Genomic DNA, 22,288 nt, shown 5'->3' with positions numbered 1-22,288 from the left:
TTTCAAATTTCAAACAAACATAACATCTAAAACACTTTACCATAAAATTTACACACATTACCAAAATTAATCATAACAAAACAGATTGAGAAAAAAAAAGCATCTTTTTGATAAATGTCATTAAAAAATAAGTAAAGCTGTCAATAAAACAGAATTTAGAAGAAGTAAATTAAATTATTTAACAGGAAACAAAACTAAAACACTAAAATGATGTCAGAGCACAGGTTAAAAAGTATCATTAAAAAAATCGTCAAGGCTATAATATGCCCTGGATAATAAAAGTGATTTTAATTCCTTTTTGAATCTCTTAACTTCTAAGTTTAGGAATCCTAGGATCAATCTGAGGATTTTTTATATATTTTCTGCATCAAAAAGAAGAGCCCATTACATATTCATGCTTGAAATATATAACAATTTGATATCGAAAGACATATTTTTGGATTTATTGAACTGCAGATTCCATTAAGATGTGATATGTATTATTTAATTGTTTATTTTTATAGTTTCTCTTGTTTTTTGATAATATTAAGGTGACTACTTTTTTTGCAAACATAGGAACGCGTGTGGAGGATGGAACTATATTCGGTCAAGCTACTGAAAAAAACGAGGACAGAAAAATATGGTTGTACCTTAGCAAAATCTCGAAAGCAATTACTAGCGAGGTGATTAGAACCTACGTAGCAAAGCACATTGATACCGTTCCAGAAAACGTAACCATTAAAGAATGTCTACCCAAGACAACAAAATCTGAGCGGAAGAGATACATGATTGGCGTAAGCCCCGTCCACAAAGACTTAGTGTATGATAAGAATTTCTGGCCACGTGGAGTAAGTTTCGAAAGGTTCAACTTCTCGCGTGGTCGTAATTTTTTAGACCATCATCAGAGAAGTCAACAAGCCACATGAGTCTGCATTCTAACCTAACAGTTGCTATACGGGATTTGCATCGCAAGAAGCATGAAAACTATTCTCAGTGTGGGTCTCACCATTCTGACGCTGAATACTTGTCACCAAATACAAATACTTTCAGTAATTCTGCACTAAAGCTGCTTAACTACAATGTGCAAAGCTTAAACAATAAAGTTCTGGAGCTCGAGGTTCTGCTGGCTACACTATCTCCTGACATTCTCACAATTACTGAACATTGGCAAAAAAACCAGGACATAACACTTGTAAAGATACATGGGTATAACCTCTCAAGTTACTATGGTCGCTCTTGTTCAAAAGGAGGTGGCACTGCTATATTTTATAAAGATGATCTCAGTGATCATGTTAAAGTAGAGGAAGTAAACAGTCTACAGACTGGCACAGAAAAAGACTTTGAATTTTGCATTTCTAAAATTGTTATTAATAGCAATAATTCCATAATAGTTGTTTGTGTCTACAGATCACCTAGTGGTAACAGCCAATTTTTTCTCCACAATCTTGCTAACCTACTTGATGAGATGTATAATAACAAAATTCCTTTTATTATTTCAGGAGACTTTAACTTTAACTTTAGTAATCCTGATGACCATGGCGTGATGGCCTTGCTTGGACTAATGCAGACCTTTGGTCTAATACCTTACATTAACTCCAAAACTAGAATCACTGCTCACTGTGCCTCTCAGTTGGATAACATCTTTACAAATATGAACTCAAGTCTTGTCATATCTTCTGAAGTCCTTGTTTCTAATCTGTCTGATCATTATCCTCAAATTTTTGTTTTTAAGAGACAGATGGAGGTTCCCCAATGTGGTATGGTTGTGAAGCGACGAAAATTCTCAACACACAACATGAATCGATTTTACAATATGCTGATGTCGGAGGCATGGGAGGAGGTCTATTCTGCTGAAGGAGTTGAAGGAAAATATAATACTTTCTTTCGTATTCTCTTCTATTATTTTGATTTGGCTTTTCCAATATGTACGACTAGGTTGAAAAATAAGAAGCCAACCTGGATTACACCAGAGATAAAAAGATATTCAAACTACATAAAAGATCTCTATGTTTGGTACAAATATACTAATTCTAGGGAACACTACGTTACATACAAACATGAAAGAAAACAATATCGACGTTACATCTCCTCTTATAAAAAGTCTATAAATGATAACAAAATCCAAAATTCAAAAAACAAGATAAAATCAGCATGGTCAATCCTAAAATCTGAGTCAGGTAAAAATAAAACTAACAACAATATTGTTTTAAGGGAAGATGGTCAGTCCATTGAGAACCCAGCTTTAATCACCGAATTATTTGCTAAACATTTTACTCTTGACCATCAACAAAGCTGTAACTCCAATATACATGACTTGCATAATGATTATCCAACCATATTTCTCAATCCTGTTAATTCTCAGGATATCTTTAAGATATTGATGAACCTTCCAAATAAATTTTCCTCTGGCTTGGATGAAATTCCGGTTTTCGTCTTAAAGTTTGTTGGAATTCACTTAGCCGGACCCATTTCCAATGTGATCAATGAGAGTCTTTCTACCCAAATTTTTCCTTCTGCTCTTAAGCGGGCAAAAGTAGTGCCTGTTTTTAAGAAGGGAGAAAAAACGAATATTGCCAACTATCGGCCAGTATCCGTATTACCATCCATATCGAAGGTATTTGAAAGGGTTATCTATCAAATAGTTATGAATTATTTAACTCACCATCAAATAATAAATAAACACCAATACGGATTTGTTCCCAAAAGATCGACGGAAATGGCCATTTATAGTGCAATACAATATATTATGGAGAATCTTGAGAGAAAGGCCAGTGTGGCTGGACTGTATTTCGATTTGTCTAAGGCGTTTGACACGGTTGACCATTCTTTACTGCTGGACATCCTGGAACGGTATGGCATCAGGGGTGCAGCATCTAAATTACTCAGTTCATATCTAGAGCAAAGAGAACAAATAGTTTGTGTGACACATTCCGGCTCACCAACGTTTTCCCGCCCCCAAATTATAGGAAGAGGTGTGCCTCAGGGCTCAATCTTGGGACCTGTGCTCTTCCTATTATATGTCAATGGCTTGCCTGAGCTGTTCCCTTCTGATATGATTTGTCAATTCGCCGACGACACATCAGTTATAGTTGCCAGGAAGACAGTGGCAGATCTTTCACGGGGCTGCTCATCCGCAGTGGAGCGCATGAGGACCTGGTGTCTGGACAGTAAGTTGTCTTTGAACTCTGGTAAAACGGGGTTGATTAATTTTTCGAAGGCCAATATTGTCTCAGAATCTCTACTTGTGTGGTCTGGTGGGCAGTCAATCCCTGTGGCCAATAGTATTAAATTCTTAGGAATACACATTGACCCCAATTTAAATTGGGAGAAACATATTAAAAACCTTTATTCCAGATTAGCTAGCTTGTGCGGATTGATTAGAAGATTAAGGGATGTAGTGTCTGAGGTATCTCTTCGCCTATTTTATTTCGGACAGGTACAGTCGATCTTACAATATGGTATCTGTTTCTGGGGATCTGCAAGAGGAGCTCTAGATATATTTAGAATGCAAAAGCGTATCATTCGTTGTTTATTGGGCATGACCTACAGAACTTCCTGTAGGCCTTACTTCTGCAAACTAAAAATACTCACCCTTCCCTCCCTATACTTTTCTTCCTTGGTGTTATTTGTGAAGAGACACAATCATTTGTTTGTTGAGAATAGGGAAATGTACGCTGAGGATGTGACTATGATTACACGACATAGAAGCGATCTCCGTATTCCATTGCATAATTCAGCTTACTATGAAAGAGGTTCTCATTATATGGCCATCAGGGCTTATAGAATGCTACCTGCTGATATTAGAAGCATTGAATCTACAGTCCAATTTAAAAAAGCTGTTTACCACTGGTTGCAGATTAAATGTTTTTATAATTTTACTTTTGAATAATAATTTTAACTTGTGTTAGATATTTAGAATATTTATTTTAAATTTTGTTATTTTGTTTATATAAGTATATTGCCTCTATGAATTCTAGATAAGAAAAATTAATGTACCCCATGGGAGCTAGATCCTCCTTTGTATGACGTTGCTTTGTCGTCCTGTATACGATTTTGTTGGCAAATAAAGGATATTATTATTATTATTATTATTATTATATAATTACCCGATAAGAGGTTTTTAATGAACCAATAACTGATATTACCTGCTCTTAGTCAATGTTTTTGAATGGTTCTAAACCATACCTACCTGCTTCTTTAGCCATAGCAAAGGATCTTTTCGATAAATTATTTGATGGAATCAAATATGGATCATCATGGTATTTATAGTGAGCTGCAGTAGGATCTCTTTGGATTGTACTTTCAAGTGCTCTTAAAATATCTGTCGGACCTCTTGGAATCCTTTTTGGAATTTCAATTTTTTCATTGGTAGAAACTAAGCGAGCAATAAGATGATGGTTCTTGAGGGTTTGAGACCTAAACAGAGAAAAGTTTGTCAGTATTACTACCAAATGGAATGAATCTTCGGTATTGTTTCCTAATGCAATATATTTTATAGGTTTTTCTTTTGAAAATAAGTACCTCTTCCATAGTATTCCAGAAATATTCATATTCAATAGTAATTAATTGTAACAAACTCTACTAGACTCCTCTCAGAGTCCTTAACTTTACAGGCTTACAATTTACATTAAAGAAGAAGTATAGGTTAGGTCACCAAACACAATATAATCAATTTAGCGTTAAAGGTTATTTTTGTCAGACAGATTTTGTTTCACGTGATGTTAGGGTCTGAACTCTGAACATTTATTTAGGCTGCATGCGGAATAGCGGAACGACATATCCAAAGAAGTTTAAAGCCTTCCACAGACTTAATTTCTTTTTCATCCGTTCATATGGCCCTGATTCAGAACATCGCTCACTGATACCAATTAGTTAGTAGCTGGTCATAATTCCAGACTTTATCCAATTTATTAAATACGTGCAGATTTGAGTTAAGGAAATTATTTAATACTAATATTTATAAAATAGTTATCCAAGAGATGCTTTATTTAATTTAATAAGGGACCAATAAAACGCATGACTTACAGATGGTTTTATGTTGTTTCTAAGATCAGGTTCTCTCTCAGATTTATCAGATTCCGGGATAAGTTAACCTGATGGTAGAGATCAACTTTGAACTGAAAATCTAGAAACTCTTTTTTCATTACGAATTGATAATGTTACCAAATTCCTCAGCCTCTTGTCATCATCCCAGTTAACACTGGTCTTATTTTTCCTGTATTTGGAAAGGAAAGCGCCTTACCTCTAAGATACATCATAAATTTTATATTATGTGTAGTCCAGAGGCAATGGGCTTAGTTATACGGCGAGTTTTAAGAGGAGCGTGCATATCAAATATGTAGCTAACCCTGTCTCTACAAAACTGAAGCATTCAATCAACATCCTCAATGGAATAAAATGTATCCCAATTAATACCACAAATACCATTAACAAAGTGATCATAATTAAAGAAATTAAAATTCCTATATGACTTATATTTTGGTAAAGTATACTACTTATAAAGTTTAATGCAGGTTTTAACCAAACTATTATCTGAAATATTATCCATTAAGAGAAGAGAGTCTCGGCATTCGTAACGTACTCGAGAAAGTCACTATTATGTCCAGGAGTTTACTGCTGTGCTCAGTAATTTTTGTAGGCTCGTTGACTATTTGATGCAGATTAAACTAAGTTTAAAATGCTCAATTAATGACAACAAAATAATACTAAAATTGTAATTAAAAGAATAACATATATAAAACATAAAAGACAAGATCAGAGAGACAGATCAATGGCCTTGAGAAAATTATCACAGATACTAACAACAACGGACTCACATAAGTGATTCTCAGAAGAATCTCACTGATTTAGAACAAGTTTTTCTACACACCCTTCGAGATTTCTGCTATAAATATTTTATAAAATGTTGAAAATATACTGACAGATACAGGAATACCTGTATAAAGTACTAGGTACTAGGTACTAGGCCTGATTGTTTGTTTTAGTATATTTTCTAAGACTTTGTTTATGCTGTGAACGAAATCCCTTGTAATTGTCTTAGTTTTCATTCAATACTTCAGTGTTTTGTGTACTTCATTTTCTTGTGTAAAAGGATTTAGGTTTTTCACAGTTCTTTAGGATTATTTTTATTTGTATCTATACATTGCGCATACAATTTTTTTCTGCTCTAATTTTGGTTATAATAGTATTCATTATAGTTTTATATTGATTTCAAATAATCTCAGTTTTTTCTATGACAGCTCTTTTGGATACCCAATCCCTCTCATGCATTTATCTCTAATTTCGGGGGTTATCCATTTTTTATTAATATATATTTCTATTTTTGGAAAAAATGCTTGGGCACATAATGTCTAAAGTGTTACTAATATCGTTCATAACGTATTAGCTGCATCATTGTCATCTGAGCTACTATAGTTTCATTTCTTTTTCCTGAAACCGATCATTTTTCGATAAGTTGTTCATTTTGTCTATTTACACTATTTGCTATTATATATTGTAACCAACTTTAGGAGTCCAGTATACCTTACCCATATATCTTGTTCAAATTTTACTGGGAGGCTCGACTGCTGTACGTCCTGTATAGAAATTACTTTTAAAATACTTAAACGAACTGCTGAACTGTCAGCAATGAACGAAGTTAATTTAAACATATGAAAAAAGAAAAACTTAAAATATTCATTTATAGGTTGGTTATTTATATTTTAGACAAAATATATAAAACAAAATATTGAAAATACATTTTTAAAAAAGAAAAAAAAAAGTGTTTAAAATAAAATTTGATTCTTTAAATCTAAGATTATTTAAAATAAAAACCACATTATAATTTCACTAGTTAAATAAGTATTGTAAATTTTTAATAGTTTTTTTTTTCTGTCCTTATTAGCGTGTACACCGCACCTGCTTTAATCGATATTTCTGCTACCTATACGATATATTATTCACAGTTTACAAGCCCTGCGAACAATCCCGTTTAAATAATATTGATTATTTTTCAGTCTCCTTATAGCAGTTTAACAGAATGACACATTGAATATTGCTTATGTCAAAATACTGTTTTAATAGTGTGTTTTTATTAAGATAAAGTCGTTTTTTGTGTTTTATGTCAAGTGATAAGGTAAAGTATCATTAATTTAATTTTACCTCATTTAATTTAACTTGCTCCAATATCCCTATAACTTGCATACTAACGTGCGTATTTGTTTGTATAGTAAGTCTTAACCTATTTATTTCGTGAGACACGTATTAATATTCATATTGCATTTATTATTACTAATTGATTACTACTGCATGGAATATTTTTAAGTAAAAATAAAAAAAAAATAAGTATAAATATGCAATTGACTTATTTCACTAAAAGTTGTCCCTATTTTTGGATAAGTTGTATATCAAAATAAATAAATGTGGTTCATGGTATTTTTTAATCTAACTTCTTGGTTATTATAATATAATTTTTTAATATGCGGTACTAACAATAATTATATCAGGTAAAAATTTAAGCTACCCCGATTCCCCATTTGTTTATTAAATATTTGACACATTAAGCTATTGTTTCCTACATCATATGACATGTCAACATTATCCTATTTCCTTATTTATTTTGACTAGACAAGTATTTTAGTTTGTCTTTTCAGAAGTGTTTTATTAATTTTGAAAAAATCGAGGTAAGATATGGGAATAGCAAGTGGTTACTGCAAATACTCTGGATGTTAAAAAAATCTTCCCTCCTGTTGTTTCCCAAATTGTCTATTTACCTAAACTAATAGATGCATGAATTACTTGGATGTCAAAAAAATTTTTTTTTTATATCCAAAGCTTAGATTGAACAATGCTTATTTCAATAAGCTGTTTGCAATGGTAAAAAGGGGATTAGTATATAGTTTGGCCGAATGATGCTGATTATTAAAAATGGATCGTTTTCATGGAAAAATAATTTATCACGTCTACCATAAAATATGGTGGGGTGCCATAACGTATGAGATAAATGTTTCTTAGGTTTTGAAGAGTCAAATTTATTTGATGAAAAGATGAAAACATATGAACCGATCTACGTATTAAATATTAAATTCACTCAGTTGCAAGAAAAAATAGTGTAACGAAATTTGGGAACAAAAACGCTAACCTAACTCGCCTTAACTGTCGTTTAATTGTTTCCAAGGTACTACTAGACTGACTACTAGAACAATTAAAACTGAATGAAATGTCACGAAGCGCGTCCTTTCTAAAACCCGATGGAACAGTTTTAAAATATTTAGAATTAGCTTCATTGTTTTTCCCGAAAGAGACCAATAATTTTAGGAGAATAGTGACAGTCAAAGCAAGCAAGTATACATTTTCTAGAAAATTAAAACTACAGGGATTTACAATAATATAACCTAAATAACCTAAATTGGGGCCAAAACGGGGCTCTCAAACAAGATGAACTACTTAAAAACTAAACACTATATATAAAAATAATAAACCAAACGTAAGTAAAATCCTAAATAAACCTTACGAATCAACTTTAACTACAGAATACTAATAAAATAGTACAAAAACTAGGAGAAAAATTAACGTATTTACATTTTCGTAATAATAGTAAATTTTATCCAAATTTCGTGACTCTGTGTTTGCGACTAGATGCATAAAACTAAATTAAAATTAAATGCATTAAATTACTTTAAAATATACTTTAATTTTCGCGGAAGTTTCGTTGCGTTTAAATCTTACTTTAAACTGACAATTCAAAATTTCTAGATGTTTCAATTAGCTATCTATATTGAAGATAAACATAATTATGAGAGATTTTAACTTTCATCTGTTAAAACCCTCTTTTTGTGAGGAAAAACTTATCTCGACTATGTATGCAAACGGACTCTCTCAAATTGTGGATTTCTCTACAGGCGCTTTAGAGTGCTAAATCAATTGAATATATAATATTAAATGAAAAATAATTTTAATTTACATTGTAATAAATAATTTCTCTAGCACTGCATTCCTGTACTGATCATTGTATACTATCTATTTACCAAAACAGTCATGTACCGGATTACCCAATAAGAATGTTCCTTAGCCATATCTCGAGAACCGTTCGTCGTATGACTAAGGGGTAGAAAAATTTAAGAATCGCCGGAATATATTTTATTAGTTCTAAGCATAAATAAAATGAAATAAACCAGAGAGCGAAACTGCCTTCTTAAATTTTAAAATTACATCTCCTTTAAATTTTGCTTAATAAACTAATTTTTTCCACATTTTTAATGAGACCCAGTTTATCTATCATTATAGTAAAAAAAAGTAGAAAGTACATTTTAAAAACAACGATGATGAGGGGCGTTCAATTGTTTTTCAAATAACCTGCTTAAGAGATGTCCAATTTTAACAAATTTGGTATTGTTGAAAATAGAATTCTTTGGGAAATAAGAATAAACCAAAATATAGTAAATTTAATTCCTTCTTTGCTAGTGGACTAGTTTTGACACCATGACCTAAAATTTAAAAAAAATAAAATGAAATAATATGACTTTTTTTAAATTAAAAGTAGCCAAATAACATCCAAAGAAGCCAATAAAAAACAATTTTCAAAATCTCGTTCCTAATCCCAAATATTGGGAAAATGAGATTCCTGGATCTTTGAAGATCAAGGATCGCGGTAAATTTCCTAAACCTTTTAAAAAAAATTAACTATAAAACGAATTAAATATTAGATATTAAAGAGGTAATGGTGTGTCTAAAAAATATATATCATCAGAACATTCATGTTGCTCCAAAGGGACTAAACGCATTCTAAACTTTTAAGTCACCTTAATATTATAGGTATAATGGAAGGTATATCTGTATGTATGTAGGTATATCTGTATGTATGTAGGTATATCTGTAGGTATGTCTGTGGCTCTAAGAAGAACCGTTTTTTAATAAAGCCGTAATGCACATCTAAAGACACGATAATGAGTTGAAAGAACAGCAGTCTCAAATTCAATTCATGGAATGTTTCAGATGACATATTCTAATCACCTCTTGGCATGTTCCTAATTCTTGCAATCACGTTCTCGCTGAAAGTTGGACTTGTTGCAAAGAATATATCCTTAATCCTTTATCAGAGATCAAGGCAGGTTAAATCGGGAGACCTAGAAATATTTAATAAGTTTCAACTTTTCAGTTACAATATGTACAACCGAGGATGGTTGGATAGGGTATGATTTTGTGAGGTTGTTTCTAGTTAATTAGTAAAACCAATATTTACCGTGGGCGGAAAAGCGCAGTACCTGGGCAGAAAAAGATTGCAGAAATATTACTGGATATAGTCAATGTTGGTGGTCAAGGATATTAGAAGTGTAATTGGAAACCGAAATTTCGTATAGGTTGCTATATTATTTCAGATTTGCTTTAGAGATGTATAAATCTTTGTTTTCTAATAAAAATAATCTATGTTGTGTTTTCATGTTCCTAATGCAAAATATAATTTTTCAAAAAGGAGGGTAGCACAAAAAGTAAAATAGCAAAAGGATGGATGAGGCGAGATATTCCAGGAGTAAGGAAGAAAAAAAAAGCTGGCACTTGCCGACACGTATTTCTGGTTATTGGCTTGTTGAGGGCAAGACAACTAGAAAACTAAAAAAATATACTGAAGGTATTACGGACAGGAGCAAACAAAAAATTGTGTATTCTGCTGTAGTACCTCAGGTTTTTTATTGTTATGATTAATTATAACATTACTGTTAGATTATAAAGTGCCTAGTAAATTTCATTGGTTTGATGGAATTACTGGACCAGTATAGAGTAAGTTGAGTAATTTACTAGAGGGACATTTAAATTTAGTTAGTAATATTAAATTTAAATCAAAAAAGATCCTAAAATCGAGAGTTAGCAAGACATGTCTCGAAAGTAAAATAAAGAGTGGTTACTGATAAAACTGTTTTGTGATTTAAGTATCACATCAAAGGCTCCAATTATAAGAATAAAATAGATCCTAATCACTTAAAAAAAAAGAATAAGAGTGTCTTTTTACTATTGAACTAAAGCTAGGATTCTTAGCTAGTATTAGGTTGTTATCAAGTGTAGAAATCAAGTAGTCGCCACTCCTCTACTAGACAATACAGCGGTAAGATTTTCCAAATCAGCTCGTCACAATAAGGGAAAACACAATACTGAAACTTCAAGGATCCACTAAGTAATGTGACGCCGTAGGTTTAATTTTAAAATTTTATGTTAAAAAACAAGCACACAATTTTTTAAACTTGTTAAAGTTTATTATTACTTACGTTGAGCTTTAGAGAAATAATTATATTAATAATTAATTAGTTAATAATTAAATTATTATAGAAAATATACATAATTTGGCAACTGCGAATTCATATGTCAAATATTTGACAATGTAGTTATCAATAGCGATGAGTTTCGATCATTAAATAGACTAGAGTAGGCCTCTTTTTTGACATAATTTAAGGGAATTAAATATTATTATTTAGGGTCTTAAGTGAATAATCCGCATTTTTTTAAAATTTATTCTTTTCAAAGTGATCTTTCTACTAATATTTAAAAATATTGCAAAATCGGAGATACTTAAAGTTGACAAGACCCTTTCCCCCATATTAAAAATGCCATATTTGCAGCTATTTTTTAAGGACTCAAGATAAACAACTGCCAAAAGATAAAAACCTCAATCCTTAAGAGAATTCTCCTAACTGATTTTTTAGGCTTTTTCCAGTATTCAAAGAGCAGGGTGAGAGAATTAGAAAAATATACTAATATCCGACAGAGATACAAAAAAAAAGTACAAAACAAAGGACAGGCACACAAAAATATGTACAAGAAAAATTACTGAAACTGAATGCAGCGTTTCTAGTGCACTTCTTATTTCTTATTTTTAATATATGTGGCATGTTATATTTTAAAATATCAGAAACTTTACTTTACTTTAGGATATTTATAAGTTTCACCATTCTGTTTAGTCTGTGACAGTTCTTAGAAAAGTTATTGATACTATACACTATATGTAACCCAATATCTTAACATCAGAATGGCCGTATATTAGCAGATAAGTACTCTAGGATAAAGACTGATTCATCGTTGGGCACCAATGCAAGTGCCTCGCAAGAGTGAGGGTTTTTAGTTAATTTCGGACTAGAGAATTGTTTCTTTAGAAATGGTTTTGTACTTATTAATTTTTAGTAATCGGTTAAATATATAAACCGCATTTTATTAACCGACACATTAATATATATATTTATTAATAATATTATTATTATTAAACACATTTTTCTACAAGAACTTACTCTATATTTATTTCAATCATAATCTAATTATAATATATATGAAATAAAACATATTAAATAAATAAAGCCGTCATAATATCTGTTACGATATGACTTGGCACGCCAAAAACATGACCGGAAGAGACGGAGAAAAAAATCTGTTTTCTTCTGAGTAAATTTCATAGGTCGGTGAAAGAAAAGGTCTGTTGACTCTATATATTTTAATTAATATCTATTCTATATTGTTTATTAGCTTATGTACAATGCCTGAAAAAACTGCAACAACACCTATGATTAGCTTTGACTTTGATTATAAATAAGATATTCAAAATAAAAGAGACTAATTTAAATAGAAAGAAATTAATGAGCGTTGCTTGACGAGAGTTGAAGATAATAATAATAAAGCTCGGGGATCTAAACTGAGAGAGAGTCGTAAAGAGAATGCCCCTGTGTCTTTTACAGTTGTCAAATGTCATTTTACATTTTTCCCAAACCTCTTAAAAAGTAGATATTTTTGCCACCCTAAGGGTTGCGTCCCTTTTCTGTTCCCAAAATTTTGATAATTTTAAGAGAGCCAGAAGAGAGAACATGTGCGACACACTTATATCCATAATAATATACATTCTATAAAAAGTGCAATATTTCTCGTATTTTTTCCTTTAGGCTTTATACAGCCAATGCCTTTGAGAAATATGATCCCAAATACACGTCGAAACTTCTCTAAACTAAAGGATAATAAAATCGATTAATGTTTTGCAGTGGGTTTTATAGTGACCAGACTTGACCGCATTGAGAATTTATGGTATTTTGTTAATAATAAAATACGACATATTTTCCGGCATGCGTTTTTATAAATTCAAACTGAAGAAAAATAGAGACATTACATGTTTTTTCAGAATTAATTGACTGCTAAAATTCTGGTGCTGTACAGAAGTTATTAAGTAAACGAATTATTATTCAGCCTCTAAAGCAATAAGTATTAAGGATTTATTTTATTTTATTAATATTTCTTTAAGTTTAAGTTGCTATATTTTTGTCTAACCACTAACTTAAATAGAATTAATTTTGAAATTATTCTTAAAAACATATATTTCTTTTTTACCATTCCTAACAACAGCAATTAGTAAATATTAAAATAATAGAGATTTATTCTGATTACTGTGAAGTTCGGCCACTACTGTAAACAACTTTATTGGTTCATAAAAAATTTATTTAATTATTTTTTTCAAATTTATGTTAACTATTATTACTGTTGCTAATTATCTAAGACTCTATTTAGTAATTTCATGGACATTATAATTTAATAAGAGATAGTATTAAGTCTAATTATGTATATTCTTTTTTATTTCTTATTATGATATTGATATAGTTATTATGATATTGCCTTATATATTTTTTACATTTAATTTATTTAAATACGACCCTAAACTCGCGGCTTGGCCCGGGTGGTAGAAGATGGGAAGCTAACATCTTTAATAAAACCAGGGTAAACAAATTGACAGTTTCCAGTCCAAATGTGAAAGTTATGTGACAATGACATGGTGGTTACGGCGCCATCTAGTGTTAAATGTTTTCCAATTTACTGATTTCACATCCGTAGTGCCACGTGCAGGCAGCGAGGGCGCCCTGTGAGCAGGATCAGCTCTTTTGTATTGTTTTATTTATTTATTTTTATTTCTGAATTGCTACTGTAAAATCTACATTTGTGGTAAATAAAACCTTGCCGATAGTAATTCTGAAGACAAAAAACAGAATAATGAACATTTTTGCGTTATTTAGTGCTGTGGTTTCGGCGTGACCTCTACCTATTACCACCGTATACTAATTACTTATTAATACCTGTGAGCATATACCTGCCTATCAGTCGTATGACCTTTCGAATTTGAGTCCCAGACTTGGCATGGGCGTTTATTAGTGTATAGGTGTCCAATGTAATTTTAACTTAGTTTAGAACAAAGTATTAATGCACGTATTAATACAATTCATTGTAGTGACTGGCTGCATGGCTAAACTAGCCTTATGCAAAATGTAAATATAATAGGTATAAGAGAAATCTAGTATATGTTTTGATAAACAACCTTTTCATGAGGCAAATGAAGAATGTGCGGAACTGAAAATATGTTCTTAGTTATTTTTCTTAGTTTGTTTCTTCGTAATCATATCATATAATCTAGTTATCAATACTAATATTTCACCTCTATGATGCAGTCGACAAATTACTCTAATGCAGATGTGAAGTAAAGAAAGTATAATTATTTTAAAACAATTTTTTGTGAAATCTTAGCGTGTTTTTATTTGTTCCTTAGGCCTATTTGAGCTTTTTATCTATTTCCTTTAAACTTTTCCGGATATGTTGCTCAACTAAAACCATTACACCTGGTCTACTGAGTTAAAGCCGTTTTACGTATATGAAATCCTAAAAATATGACGACTTAACTAATTATACATTCTGCTTATTTATAGCTTATACATTTTTTATTTATTCAATAAAATTTTAACTGGTATTTGCTTCAATATTGGTTTATCAAAATTAGTTGTGTTTTCTCTATTTCATAGCTAAAGTTTGATTTGCTGATGAAACCTACTGATGTTTAACCCGAAACTGATAGTTTTTAATCGTACAACTATTCATTCTACTACGTATAACTACTTAATACTTATAATTACTATAATACTTAATATTTTCTAATATTTTAAGTTTTATATTACTAGTATTTTCTTAAACTTAAATCTCTTTTATATATTATTTAAAGTCAAAGCAGGCTATTATTTTGACAAGCATAGTAACACTAAATATTTTCAGCATGCTTCAAAAAGAAGTACTAAAACCAAAGAAAAAACTACCATTCCAAAGGCTTCAACATCATCGACCAATTCAAAAGCAACTATCAAAGCAAAAGGTGAAAAGCAGGAAAAAATATTAACAAAGACATCAGAAGGCTCAGATGAAAGGCTGGACAAAAAATTATCTTTTTCACAGACATCTCGTTCATCAACCGCTCTCAAGCAAAAAACTAAAAACTTAGAAAATTCTGAAAAGTCTTCAAAGTCCAAGATAATTACATCAACTAGACGAATCTCCAATGGTATAAATATTTCAAGTAATTCCAAAAAACCACTTGTACAATCTAAACAAAAAGGATCAACAATCCCACCGAAAAAAGGCGTAGAAAAAACTCAGTATTTTCCAAGCAAATCTTTATATTCCAATGCTCTTAAATCAATTAATGCATCTTCTAAAGTTCCGGAGAATAATATAAAATTGTCGGATGGTGACTTAGTATCTAGTAAGGAAAAAAAATCAATAAGAAAACCGGTAACTACGTCAGTAAAAGTAAGTAAATCTATGAAAGAACCAAGTTCAGTCAGAGCAAAGAAAAAAACGGATATTACAAGAACACCGTCTATTGAATCATCGATATCAGAACAAAGTTTTGCATGCGACCGACCAAGAACAGCAACACTAAGAAAGGGTAGTATCGTCAATGAAAATATTGTTGGACCAGAAGCGCCTAAGCCACTTATTCAAAATAACATTCTGGAAAAACCACTTCTCCGAACTGGTAGTTCTCAAATGACGTTAGATTCTTCCGATAAATCTAATGATGATGACTATGATGATGACTTTGAGTCATATGAATCAGATTTTGAAGCAGTTAGTTCTAGTGAAGATACTAACTTAGCAGAATTATCCGGCGATACAGGCTCTACTACAAGTAGTGCGGAAGATATTTCAGATAAACCTAATACGTCACCTTTAAATGTATACTCTGATAATAAGAGATTATCATCGGCTGGAACTGACAGCGAGAGAAAACTTGATTCTGGTACGTTTGAGTTGTCGGATTTCAAGCACAGACAAATATTAAGATATATTGAAGATACTATTAAAAAAGATAATATTATATTAGAACAATCAAGTAGTATTGTAAAAGAAAGTCATCATACTTCTTTTTCTGATGAGGGATTTGAAGATCAAAGGTCATTACAGTTTATAAACTTTGTTGACGCCAAAAAAAAATGTGAAAAGAAAAGATTGAATGAAGCTAGAAGACAGAGAGGAAAAGAGCTTTTGAGTATGATTAAGCTGGATACAATAAATTTTACAGTTTTTGATTTGCCGTCAATACCCTATGAAGTTTATATCAGTAATTATGGCGAATATAATTCAGTACAGATATCCATCCAGACCGGTGATGATGATCTTTGCGAGGAATCTCAGACCGATACTTTAAGCACAAATTCAGTTTGGACTCAAATGCCTAATAAATTTACTGATTTTAATACTGAAACGCAAGGATTTTGGGATCTTTATAAAACTGAATTACTTGGGGTAGGTTCTAATAAGTTTGATAAAGATTTTAATCTTAAATCAAATAATAAGCTTGAAAAAGGTCATTTAGATAAATTTATTAGCCAAAGCGGAGAATTAATTCTACAGATTCTATCAGAAGAAAACATTAACCGTATAGAAAGTATTGTACAGACTACAAATAACCTGCCATTTAGCAAGGGCTTTCTTACATTTAATACACACAGTGATATATTCAAAGATACAAAGGTTAGTAGTATATGCATACAACAGAAAAATGTGAAAAAGTTTCTTAGTTTACATGTGCAAAATAAAGCAACGTCAGATTTATTCAAGTCAATGGTATGTTTATGGGCTGTAGATGAGCCAGAAATGCCAAGAGCAGTTCTATTTTCCTATGGGGATCTAAACTGTATTTCAGTATGTAATGAAAATGAAAAGTTAATTTTAGCTGGGCAAACAGACGGGTAAGTTTAATTTATTAAAAATGTAATATTTAATTTCTTTTATAAGGTAATGAGTAATTCTATTACCATGTAACATGTGTTTATGATTTATAGCAGCAATTTCCTTATTTGATATAGTTTGAAATGTTTTTTCTGTTTATGAAAAAAAAATGTGATTCTTCTCGCAATTTGTTTTTTAGTTATTGTTGTTTTTTTTTCTACGGAAATTAATTATTTTGAATTTGAATATAGGGTAAAAAGAAGTCAGAAGCCCCAAGACGAAATAATTTTCAACCAGGAATCCAATGGTCAACTCAATGTCAATTCATAGTCAACTATATTATTATTTCCTTAAATGGGAACACCTATTTCTGATGATTCAACTTTTTAATCTTAATTTATTCGAGTGAGGAGTTTTTAAAAAGTGTAAAAGTCATTCTTGAAGTAAAAAATATCAAATTAAATAAATAATTTATTATAAGAGCCACTATTTTAGCTCAATCTATAAGTTGTTTGCGTTTAATAACATTTAGCTGATCTTTAAAGTTATTCAAGGCATAAGATCAGGTAAATATTTTTGGGTTCTTTGATTGCTTAAGTTTACCATTAGATTCGTTCGTTGAAAATTGCTCCAAGAATGGCCATGGCCGTTTTCAGAGATACTTTACTTGATTAAATTATCAGCCTCCTGGAACTTTGTCTTATCTAATATAATAATTTTTTTTAAATAATAAATAAAATAATTCTTACTTTGACATTTTTATTATCCTGAATACAATATTCGGTTCCATCATTATAATAAAAAATAATATATTTCCTTAGTTTTTGTCTGTTCTATCATCTAAAATAAGAAGAATTATTATAAAAAAAAATTTTTGCTAGTTAATATGTTGACAGAGTGAATAAAAAATGGAAGCTGGCTTTGCTTATGTTATTGACAGATCGTAAACTTTAGCGAGAAGTTTTCACAGATTGTCAGGTATAAGTTAAATAGAAAACATAATCCCTTATTGTTCTGTTCTGTAAAACCATATAAAAGACAACACGAAAAGGGGAGTATCAAAAAATTAACTTTGTTAAATTATAAAAAAAGAAAAAGTGAAAAAAAAAGTATAATCTCATTAAGGTTAAAATATTTTATAACATACAACTAGAGTTTCCTATTAATATTTGTTTTTCACTTCAGGAAATCCATTACCTAATAAATATCATCTTCTAAATATACGAAAAAGAACCCATTCTTCCCAACATTCTTAAAGTCAAAGTACCTAATGTTGTAGTTAATATTTTGAAAAACAATTTCTTGTATAAAATCGTAAAATATGGATTTTTTCATCAGTCAATGGTCAGTCATTACTTTTATGTAATGTTGTTTATGGTTGTTTCCGTATCTCGTAATGAAGATTTTTCTTGATTCTTGATACATTGTTGTTTGATAATTTTTATTGCCTAAGGTGGAGCCGAATTCTGTACCATTTACTTTTACTTAATCCAGGTTTTAAACATATTTTAGATCTATTAACATATGGAACTTGGATGAAAAAAATACCTTTCATGAATCCTCTGAAAGAACACCAAGTTTTATCACTCCCATTGGGTCTAGTCACCTTGCAAATATTATATCAGTTCAATCTGTTTATCAGCAATGGAATAAAGATGAAATTAAAAATAATTATGAGGTAAATATAATAAAAATAATCAAATGCATTACACTATTTTATTGGTTTTTTAGCAAGAACTTACTAAAAGTATAATATAAATAAATCTAGTAATTGGTAATTATCAATATATATAATTATAATTATGGATATTAATAATTATCCGAAAAATCTAGAATTTTTTTTTATTCTATACTAAAAAAAACAATTGTTTTAGATTTGCAGTTTGGATGAAACTGGAACAATCTTTCTTTGGAGCCTGTATATCGATACAAACTCGACCAATTTCAATAAAAACTTGTCCCTTATTAACACACGTGTTATACAGCTTCAAGGTATCTATCCACATTTGCCTGACCTTGCATGCTCTGACTGCATTATTATGAATGACCACGTGTATTTATCAACCAATTATGGAATTATTTTACATTATAATATTCAAAGCAGCCAGCCTGTTATCAAACAGTATAATCCAGGTAAGCTTTTACCTTTTTGTCTAAGAAGAGTTATTTATAAAAATTATTTCTTTAGTTGTTTTCTTCCTTCATTTATTTTTTTAATACTTTTTAGAACTGCCGAATATTGAAACTACAACTTTAGAAGGGTGCCCCTTTTATCCCTCATATTTTCTAGCAGGGCACTCTAATGGAGATATCACTCTCTTTTCAAGAAATACAGAAAAACCACTTTTAGTTTTACAAAATAAAGAAGAGAATGTTTCTTCGAGTGTACAAACTATAAGATGGTCCAAAACAAAACCTTTTGTATTTTATGCAAAAGATTCTAAAAACAACTTGCATATTTGGGACTTAGGTAAAAGCGATATGTATCCGGAATATACCATACGATTTCCTGAAAAAATAACTTGCATGACGCTGTCACCTATTTTAAATATGAAAGTTGAAGAGTCTCCATTTATGGTAAGTGAGAAAAAAAAGCGAAAGTGATGAAAAAGCCAATGGTTTTATAACTCTAGTAAAACTCATTTTTAATTTTTTAAGGCGTATTTGTTAAAAGCACAGAAGTGATTCACTTCTAATTTAAGCGGAAAAAATTTTATATTCAGGGAAATAGGAAACTTACAATTTAAATTTTAGTCAATTTAATACATTGAAAAAATAATATGATTCAACATTCGCGTAATGTTATGGCAAAATCGAAGACGAATTTGCTATTAAAACCTTGCCTATAACCTCCCTTGGGCAAAAACATATAAGTATTTCACTTTAAGCATGATACTTTCACTCAGGAAAGAAATTCACAGTTATCCTTATAGATTAGTTTTTATTTTTTGTTATTTATATTTGTTATTTTTTTAAGAATTACTTTCTTTTATTTCATAAGGTAATAAGTTGTAGTACTTTGATGATCTCATATTATATCATATCATATATCTCATCTCAATATTAATCCTTGGTGGTATTAAAAATTTATTTTTTAACTCCTGGTTTCCATAGCTGTAATTTATTAATATTTGCTTTTCCTATTTTATTATGATAGTATGTGCATGATTTTAAGATGTTACAATGCAATACGTCAAAAACGAGTGATTATTTTATTGTTGCTCAAATTGGACAAAAATCTTTTTTTTAGGTAAAAGTGGGTTAATATTGCTGTGAAAATTGTCTGTTAAATTATAATTATATTTGGGCATACATTTAATTACTTCAATTTTTGTTACGTTTGCTACGAAAAATTATACAGGGTGACAATTTAAAAACTTCATATAGCCATATATTAGGAACAAAAACGAGATTAAAAAGAGCTAAAAATAGTTTCTATAAAACGAAGGAGGAACAAAAACAAGAATATTATCTCACCTTGACCTACAATCTCTTGGACAGGAGATACACCCCTAAAATCTTAAATAGAAAAGGGAGTCGGATAATACATCATCTTAAAGGTCTTTTCAATTCAATTCAATATATTATGGTAATTAACCAAATTACAAAAAAAATATAAAAGTATAAAAAATATTCAATGAAATAAGATTTTATATCGCAATACAGCACTTGAAGTATTAGTACTATCATTAAATATCTAGCATAAAAAACAGATAACAGGTAACATCAATAAAATCAAATAAATTATAAGGACAACAATGGTTTAAAACAGGGTAACTACAATAGAAAATAAGACACATTTTAAGGAGAGTTAAGTTATAAAATTATATTGCACTTAAGCAGTTTTAAAATTCGTTGAAGTGAACTCAGGAGACTCTATTATATTGTTAAGAATCTTGTATGTTGTGACAATGTAATAGTTTTTACGTCGAGTCTCCAACTTTTGAATGTTCAGCAATCTATACACTTCATTGTAATTAATATCAATACAGGAAATATTAAGGTTGAAAGCAATGTATCTTATGATTTTACGTCAAATTTTTCTAGACACATTATACATTTAGCATAATAAAGTGACCATACACATGAATTTGACTTAGGTTGACTGCGAACCAATGAAAAATACAGAAGTTTGATGGAATCAATACTGCTGAAATCATGAGTGTGCCTCTTAATAAAACCCAACATTTTGACTTATACAGGTTTTCAATATTTTTTTGAAAAAGTGAGTCTGAAATCAAAAAGCACCCCAAGATCACGTATTTCTGATACCTTCTTAATAAGTGAACCCATTGGATTGTACTGATGGAATGGTGGACTAAAACTCTGGTAAACTGAATAAATTTGCATTTTTTAGTATTTAGGACCATTCCATTGTTCTTGCACCATAATTTAAATTTGTGAAGATGAAGATCAAGAACAAAGTTCATGATGTGCTAAGTTACTGTCTATTATTTTAAAAATCTTAACATCATCAGCAAAAAGTAACACTTTACAATTCTCAAAACAATGAACATCATTAATAAAAAGGTTAAATAATAAAGGGGCAAGATGGGCACCTTGAGGAACCCCAGAAGTCACTGGCAAAGGACTAAAATAAATGTTATTTATCGTTACAATCTGTGTTCTTCCAGACAGATAAGACTTCAACCAGGACAAAAGACAACCACTGATGCCACAGAGTGACAATTTCGTAACCAGGAGAGAATGATTAACTCTGTCAAAGGTCATGGAAAAGTCAGTATATATGAAAAAAATCAACTGACATATCATTGTCCAAGGCTCCCGACAAAGCTGTTTGGTAAAGCAACAAATTAGTGGTAATGGACCTACCCTTGACAAACCCATGTTGCTTAGTTGAGATTATGTTTTTAAATTTCTCTAATAAAAAATCTGTGACAAAACATTCAAGAACCTTTTCAAAGTGACAAGCCAAAGAAGCAGAAGGATAGTTTTTCATATTATTCCTCTGACCAGTATTCTTAAATATAGGAGTCAAATAATTTAACTTGACGTGCCAAAGCAAAAGCACAGTGTCTCATGAAAACAGTCAGGCCCAGGGCCCTTATTAACATTGACATTGGTAAACTTTTTGAAGACTTCAGATATTTGTACATGCATTCCATTAATATCAGGCTGCGTAAATTCTTGAACATCAAAATCATCAGAGTAGACTGAAGAAAAATAATGTGCAAATAAAGATGCTATTTCATGACCATTTTCACCCACTGCATCCAAATGTTTCAGAGTAGATGGAATACTATTATTTTGTGTCTTATCTCTTTTATATTTTCAGAAATATTTAGGGTTACTGGAAATA

General features: G+C 30.6%; 2 protein-coding genes across 2 annotated transcripts in view; one reads left to right on the top strand and one right to left on the bottom strand.

Annotated features, from left to right (window-relative positions):
* The window catches only part of LOC126742620 (protein PTCD3 homolog, mitochondrial), a 33,996-nt gene extending 29,354 nt beyond the window's left edge, over positions 1-4,642 (bottom strand). Inside the window, exons 1-2 of the mRNA XM_050449348.1 lie at positions 4,501-4,642; positions 4,169-4,395 (exon numbers count right to left, since the gene is read on the bottom strand). Of these exons, the coding sequence (XP_050305305.1) occupies positions 4,169-4,395; positions 4,501-4,529 (256 nt within the window). The 5' untranslated portion in view covers positions 4,530-4,642. The remainder of the gene's footprint in view (positions 1-4,168; positions 4,396-4,500) is intronic.
* Positions 4,643-6,943: 2,301 nt separating this feature from the next.
* Positions 6,944-22,288, top strand: part of LOC126742617 (cytoplasmic dynein 2 intermediate chain 1) — a 32,707-nt gene continuing 17,362 nt past the window's right edge. The window contains exons 1-5 of the mRNA XM_050449345.1: positions 6,944-7,093; positions 15,013-16,988; positions 18,481-18,646; positions 18,843-19,101; positions 19,196-19,545. Of these exons, the coding sequence (XP_050305302.1) occupies positions 7,079-7,093; positions 15,013-16,988; positions 18,481-18,646; positions 18,843-19,101; positions 19,196-19,545 (2,766 nt within the window). The 5' untranslated portion in view covers positions 6,944-7,078. The remainder of the gene's footprint in view (positions 7,094-15,012; positions 16,989-18,480; positions 18,647-18,842; positions 19,102-19,195; positions 19,546-22,288) is intronic.

Source organism: Anthonomus grandis, chromosome 12, assembly GCF_022605725.1.
Source record: "Anthonomus grandis grandis chromosome 12, icAntGran1.3, whole genome shotgun sequence".
NCBI classification, from domain to species: Eukaryota; Metazoa; Arthropoda; class Insecta; order Coleoptera; family Curculionidae; genus Anthonomus; species Anthonomus grandis.
The sequence above is the reverse complement of the archived record's forward strand: the minus strand, read 5'-3'. Positions and strand labels throughout refer to the sequence as shown.